The sequence below is a fragment of the Chenopodium quinoa genome, unplaced genomic scaffold, assembly GCF_001683475.1.
Source record: "Chenopodium quinoa cultivar QQ74 unplaced genomic scaffold, ASM168347v1, whole genome shotgun sequence".
NCBI lineage: Eukaryota > Viridiplantae > Streptophyta > Magnoliopsida > Caryophyllales > Amaranthaceae > Chenopodium > Chenopodium quinoa.
In genome coordinates, this window is record NW_018743850.1 from 3573521 (window position 1) to 3581188 (window position 7668).

The 7668-nt window shown below is 38.4% G+C and overlaps 1 protein-coding gene across 1 annotated transcript; it reads right to left on the bottom strand.

Annotated features, from left to right (window-relative positions):
* Window positions 1-500: 500 nt before the first annotated feature.
* LOC110685982 (riboflavin synthase-like) lies at window positions 501-4636 on the bottom strand. Its single transcript, XM_021862544.1, has 2 exons — window positions 4002-4636; window positions 501-1148 (listed from the first exon to the last, which is right to left on the bottom strand). The coding sequence occupies exons 1-2, from the start codon at window positions 4509-4511 to the stop codon at window positions 831-833; spliced, it is 828 nt and encodes a 275-aa protein (XP_021718236.1). The 5' UTR covers window positions 4512-4636; the 3' UTR covers window positions 501-830.
* Window positions 4637-7668: the final 3032 nt, after the last annotated feature.

Here is a 7668-nt window from a genome sequence, read left to right on the forward strand (position 1 = left end):
GTTATTTGCTAATTATCATTTCTTAAAACAAAATTAAAATTAAAACTTATTTTATTGACCAATTACGTGGTGACACGTGTAAAATAAACTTAAAAAAAAAAATTACCTCTTCAAGCGGTTACTGGTCACCCGGAACCATTAAAAAAGAATGGGGGTAAAGGTGGTATTAAAAAATAATCCCAAGATGGGATTATTAAAAACGAATGGCCCAAAGTAGGATTATTCCCATGAATTTTTCCTATTATTAATGATGTCTTAATTAGTTAATATCAAGAAACACTGTGATAATGCAAAGATGAATAAAATTATTTGTACAAAACTAATCATATAAAACTCTTCTTAAATTATTACTATAGTAACCATACACAAAAGATGAAGCTAATAACGAAATTAAAAACATAATTAGAAAAGTTCAAATAAAATATTGTTTTAAAGTTCTAATTCAAAATCTAGCCAAAACAATAATAATAAAAAATAAATAAATACAAACAAAAACAAAGTTAATAATAAATCTATTAACTATTAATAAAACAAAACATCGCTTGAAACTGTCCTACGTGGCTCCGTGTCATTTCCACATTAAAATTTTTCTCTACCAAGAGACACAAATGAAAGTTGATCATTTTATTTTTAACATTTCAATTGAAAAAAAAAAATTCAGTAAAGCAAGAAGAGGACAAGTGTCCTTTAAACTTCCTATTTTAAAATAGTAGTATAGATAAGACGAGTGCTTCCACATCGACCACTTCAGTCACTCTCGGGATCGAAATGCAGCAATGGATAAAGTGGATGAATAGGAACATAAGATGAATAATACACCATGCTTAAGGTCATTTGAAAGACTCAAGAAACCCACTGCTGAGGAGTCTCTCCACATATTTCCCCAGTATATCCACCTCCAGATTCACTTTCTGGCCAACTTTTTTCAATGGTATCACTACATTTTGCTGAGTGTAAGAAACCAACATGAAGTTGAAGCATAGTTCATCATCAAACACATTCACCACTGTCAAACTTGTACCATCAACTGTTATAAACCCTTTAGGAACAATATACTTCAATAAATCTGGACTAGTCTTTACCCTTACCCACAAAGAATCATTCTCTGGATCAAGCGATACAATTTCTCCCGTCCCATCAACATGTCCCTACATTTGAAATTAGGAAAAAAAAAAAAAAAAAGAAAAAGAATCAAATTGCCAACAATGAAGCATTAGTTAAGCTATACTCAACTTCAGAGTTAGAACCCAAATTATTTAAAAAAAAAAAAAAAGAAAAAGAAAAAGAAATCTTAATTAAGAGTATTACAAGTATTTACATACTCAGCAAGTACATGCAGTCATGCAGACTTGCAGAGTGAAAAATGAACCACTAATAAACAAATACTCTGTAAATGGTATAGTGTTCCTCGAGGAAATGCAATTTATCAAGGATGTCTGGGATTTGCAGGCAGCAGATTCAAGAGTAAACATAACACATTCTTAAGACATTACTCTCTTTGTTCAAATTATTCTCAACACATATTCAGAATTATGCAAAACAAACAATTTGTGCTTTATTAGCCATGTTTTATCCTTCATTTAGGCAAAATAAGAATGACAATTACTCTGTAACAATCAAATCAGCTGCTTTGAACAAGAGTGAAAAATTACTTCTTTTCCAATAACCGGGTGGATCAAAGTAAGGGAAGCAAGAGCAATATAAATCTAAGCTATCTAAGATCCGGGGAGAATCTAAAATCCAAGGGACGGAGGTTGTGAAATGTTTCAAGTGCCAAGATTACCAAACCAATTGCCCTAACAAGAGAGTGATGACCATGGATGATTGATTAGCAAAAAAGGGAGCTAAAAGAACACAACAAAGAGGAGGAAGTAAGCGATGTTGGAGACAAAGTTACCCTAAGCTAAAAGTGGTGATATAAATCACGTTCTTATACATCTTTTACATGCTATTTAATTTCTTCTTTTATTAATCAAAGATTTAAAGGGAGCATCTTTTCCATCTTATCAGTTTGGCTCATGTCATGGGATGTGACAAAGTTTAACGCTGATTGTCACTGGCCTACCAAAACCCACCTCCTTTATCCAGACTTGGGTTGGTAGCGGGTTAGGAAGGATATGAAGTATATGGATTTGCATGAGGATGAAGCATTGGATCGTAGGGGATGGAAGAGGAAGATTTTTGTGGATGACCACATGGAATAATCAAATTTGGTTCATGTAGCCGACTTCACTTATGGGATTAAGGCTTTGATTGATTGATTGAACATCTTTTCCATCTTATACATCTTTTACACTGGTTGGAGTGGAAGATATAAGCTGTTCACAAACCTTGGCTGATGACTTGAAATCAACTATAATGACTTATCCTATACCTTGCTGCGACGTGTAGATGTAGGCACTAATGCAGAGGTTAATGAGTGAGCTTTGGTCAGTCAACGTGTACATCTAGATACTAATGTGAAGGAAGTGAGCTTTGGTCAGTCAACATGTACATCTAGACACTAATGTGGAGGTTAATAAGTGAGCTTTGGTCAATTTTGTTTGGGTGCCTTCTAATGTTTTGCTGCTTTCTACTATTACCCCTTTGGTGTACATAATTTACTTCTTGGTAATTAGTGGTATAGTTTGATCCTGAGGTCAAGCAAGTGGATACCAGAATACTTTGTAGCCTTTGTAATCTATTGTGTTGGGGTCATTAAAGCACAAGAACAAGTATAAAGGGCTCTCCTTGCAAGATGTCCTACAAGATTTTAGCCTAGAAGGGAAGCTCGATGTAATCACATTGAGTTTACATAGTGCCTTTGTCGTGATCAATGCCGCCAACATGATTTGGCCAATTACCATGGCTTGATCTTTCTTTGTTTTTGTTAATTTTATGATAATTATCTCAAAGCACCCTAATTTTGAATTGAGTGAATCATGATTTGATTAATCAATGGGAGGAAAAAGAATAAGGCAGTGGAGGAAAGATATCTCTTAAGTCCGATTTTCCTTCCAAACCATTCCAATTTTTAATGACCGAAGGAAAGCAATTACCTCCATTTCCCTCATTCCCATTTCACTCATAAGGGATACTACGCCTTTTACTTTCCCTCCAATCCCTTCTATCCAAGCAAGCTGTTAAGACAAAGAGTATCTTGAAACTCTCTTTAAGTTTCTTGGTAGATGGCGATGAGGAAGTCAGGAGTTGGTGATCAAGGAGCTATTCAATATGTTCCAGATTAGAGATTGAATCTTCTCCAAAGGAGGAAAGGAGGATGCAGATGCAGATAAGGGATACAAAGTTCGCTCAGACTTCCAAACAGAAACTTACTTTCAAGCTATATCATGCATTTTCTTTAGGTAGATTTGGTACCTTTTTGTTATTGGGTGCTCTTGTATAGTTGTATTAGCGGTTGGTTATAGTAGTAATTTAACACTAAGTTGCTAAGCTTGGAGCTTATTCTGGTGACATTTCTTGTTTCAAGAGCTAAAATACAACAAGGTGAATAAATGGTTTTTCAAAGGAGCAAGGTGACATTTCTTGATATGATTTTGCTATGTTGGATTCACATAGTCCGGTATTTAAGTTAGAGTCAAATGGATCTAATCTAAACAATTTGCTCAAACGAACCAAACAATAAACCAAACTAGGATCGCTAGATTGGGCAAATAAGCATCTTACATTCTTACCTCCCTTGCAATAATAATAATAAAAATAAATAAATAAATAAATAGAAATGGAGTGCCTATTATCACAGTTTCACACCACCCAACATTCATGTTATCTGACCCAAATCTAACCACTAAACCTGAAAATGAAACCAAGATATATAAACAAAGTGTCAACAATAAACCTTGAATACTTTCAACATGTCAAAACAATCACCATATAATTTTTTTTCTTCACCTTCCAATGAACTAAAATCAAAATTGCAATCCCTATATCACAAAAATTTATAAATTCACAGGGCATTTAACCAGGAAAGATGTTAGAATAGAAAAGGAAAGAAAACTGACTTGAACAAAATGGCCACCCATACGAGTAGAAGGCAGGAGAGCTCTCTCCAAATTAACAACAGACCCGGGTTCGAGCTCGACCAACGATGTCTTCCTAAGCGTCTCAGGTGCTAACCCAACAGTAAATTCCGACAATTCAGCATTGAATTCAGTCACAGTAAGGCATGTCCCATTAACTGCAATGCTATCACCAAGTTTGACATCTTCAAGAACGGTTTTAGCTCCAATTTTAAGGTCAAATCCTCCATTAACGCCGTACCCCAGTTGCTTAACTTTGCCCATTTCTTCAACAATGCCAGTAAACATGCAATTGATTTGATTTTTGTGAGATTGGGGTTTAAGGGTTTGGTGGGGTTTGGGGTTTTTGGTGAAGAGTTTAGGAATTGGGTGTTTGAAATCTGAGTTGAATTTGAGTTGCCCATTTGAGGGGAGATTGTGGAAGTTGCAGATTGAGATCTTTGGTTGGGAGAGTTTGGAAGAGATCAATGAGAGTGGCACTTCAATTGCCATGTTTGATGAATGAATGAAAATAGCACTTGAATAAAAAATGAAAGGGGGATAGAGCGAATCTGGTGATTAATCGATGCTAATAATTGTTCGGAGCTGAAAAAGTGATTTTTTTTGGGCACGGTGTATAGCAGAACCTCCAATAGTGTTAGCAGTTCTACATATCATGAATAATGCAAAAAAAACACTATTTAAGATAAAATCGCTAACATTATTAGCGATTCTTCCTTAAATAGTGCTTTTAATTTACAAATTTGTTATCGTGATAAAGAATTTAGGTTTATCAAGGTGATAAATTTGTATTTTCTCGAAAATATTGGGATTTGTGTTTTTCTGTTTGATAAGGTATAAAGGTAAAGTAAAGTGAGAATTTAGAGTTGGGTTTTACCAGTGAACAATTTCCCTATAAATGGTTTAATTGTAAATTAATTCTCTATTACCGTCGGCTTAAAAACCTATTCCCACCATATTATCCACGTATAATTGGTAGGAACAATTTTGTTTTTTCTAGGTTCAACAAAGAATCACTAATAGTAATAGCGGTGCTATATTTTTAAAACCGCAAACAACGGTAGCGTATCTAAATGTAATCGAGAAGACATCTGGCCTCAGGGCCCGTAGCACGACGAGTTAATTCCTCGCTGTAAGAATGTCACCGTGAAACGTTGCTCTGGTGGTGATCGCTGCTTAGGGTGATGAGACTTGCTGCTCTGTTTTTTTTTTCTTTGTCGTTGTAGTAGTTTAATAGGGTGAATGAAGTGGAAAGAAGATTATAAGTGTGGAATTATTTAATTAAAAGAATTGTTGAAATTGATGGTTGTTTATAAAATAAACCAAGATCATCATTAGTGGTTTTACTTATAAAACCGCAATCACAGTTAACAGCTTTACTACTTAAATTTTTTTACTTGTGATTACAGAATTCTACGTGGACAATATGGAGGGATAAATTTTTAAACCAACGCAAATCAGAAATTAATTAACAATTAAGCAATATCTATGGAAATCGTTCTAATACAAAACGTTGGTTTTATTTACTATCTCCTTCGTTTCTATTTACTTAACCCATAATATTTGGAGAATATTTAGGGATTTGTTAAACATCGCCCACAAATTACTACATAAAGCCCACAAAATTCACTTGGTTTCCCAAAATTGCCCTTGACCTTAAAAAAAAACACTCACACTCTCATCACTCACACTCTCATTGCTCATCTTCTTTCAACCTCTCTAAAAAAAAAAAATTCAAAATAACGGCAATATCGAGGCGGCAAGGCAAGGAAGTGGCGGCGGCGGCGGAGGGAAGGATGTCCCAAGGTGGAAAGGTATATTTTGTTTAAAAAAAAAAGGGGAAAACCGCCGTGAACGCGGTGGGGCGCCCTGGCTGGACGCCCAGCCGGCGGTGGTGGCGCCAGATGCAGACGCCGCCACCAGTTGGCTGGCGCCTGGGCTGGACGCCACCGCCACGGTTGTGGCGTTTAGTCTAAGCGCCGCAGCCGTGGCTGTGGCGTCCAGCCCAAACGCCAGCCAACTGGTGGCGGCGTCTGCATCTGGCGCCACCACCGCCGGCTGGGCGTCCAGCCAGGGCGCCCCCCCCATTTTTTTTTTTTTTTTTTTTTTAATTTTTTTAAAAAATTGTTTTTAAATTTTTTTTTTTTTTTTTTGTAATATAATTTTGAATTGTTTTTATATTTTGTTGTTTATTTTTATAAATTTTTTCAATTTCGTTGTATTTTTTCTACGTTTATATTTTGTTTACTATTATTTGTTTGTTTTTAGTGTATTTGATTTGCGATGATGATTATTTATCGTATAAATTTTTGTATGTTTATATATTTTAAAATTTTGTGTAGGGTCGTCATGGTGGGGGGAAGAATATAGAGCTTCTTAGTAGAAGTTATTCAGTGGAGAGGTCGGGGCATAGGCATGTCAGATCCCGTGGTATTTCGGCCTCAGTTCGTAGAGAACGGATCCACCGTCGGGATGAGGATGACGATGACGATGATGATGCTGAGGAGGGTGACCAGGAGGAGGAGCAGGAGGAGGGCGCAGATGAGGATGAGGATGTGGACGATGGCAGTGGACCGTATGATGATTACGGTCCATTCAGTCAGAGGGTTGATGACATGTACGAGACGCATATGGTGGAGGTGCGTAAGGGTAGGGGTGGTAGGTTTGTTAGTAGATCTGGCACATCATCTGCGTCCACTGTCTCTGGGGCAAGCAGGAAACGGTCGAGGGCGGGTAATGATTCTTGGGTTGTTAGGAGTGAGGTGCCCGGTGGGCCTGTTGACGGGAGTGTGATTCCTAGCTTTCTAGGACACATAGCTGCCCGTATTTGGGAGGACCAGGAGAGGCCTTCAGTTACGGGGTTGTTGAAATGTCATACCCGGGAAAAGACTTGTAGTTTTTTGCGTACATGGGCTGAGGCCTGGCCGGCGGAGAGCGAGATGTTCGAGCGACTGGAGGGCACTGGGGTGAAGCACGTTCCTGCCACCATGCACGATAAGATTGACAATACGCTGATCACGGCTTTCATTGAGCGATGGCAGCCGGATACAAACTCTTTTCACCTTCCGTTCGGTGAGATGACGATCATGTTACATGACGTCGAGGCCATTCTGGGGATTCGTGTTGAGGGTAAACGACTTTGTGCTGTGGCTGATGCGGATCAGGCAGATTCGCTGGCGGAGTTGTTGGCGGTGGACAGGGCTGCACTGTACACCGAGGCGCTAGGTGTTTGGGAACACGGAGGTGTGAAGATCGCATCTGTGTTGCAGCGGTGTTTGTACCCGAGTGCACGTAGGACGCCCGACGCACAGCTGAGTGCTTATGTTTTTCTACGCACGGCAAACAGATCTAGGGGCGCGTCAAAATAATGATTTTCGCCGCAAGGTCCACCTCCCCACCGGATACGTCGGAGAGCGCCATCCAAGTCATCCTGGTACACATGACGATAAACATTTCGGTTAGAGGCAATTTCGCTGTACATCAACTCATGCACCAAACCGTAGTTGTCTTCGCCCATTTGAAAAACATCAGCCACGACCCGGAATCCGCAGTTACCATCTCCGATTACATCATTCCACCCTTCCACGTACGACATGATGATCGCAGGTATCCTTTCCTTGTACGGAAACTAATCAACATCGTTTCTTCC

Bases quoted from the DNA above. Each gene is read 5' to 3' on its own strand.
- LOC110685982 (XM_021862544.1), bottom strand. From the start codon at position 4,511: ATGGCAATTGAAGTGCCACTCTCATTGATCTCTTCCAAACTCTCCCAA. The intron at 1,149-4,001 runs GTCAGTTTTCTT...TTTCAAATGTAG, and splicing joins TGGGTGGCCATTTTGTTCAA to GGACATGTTGATGGGACGGG.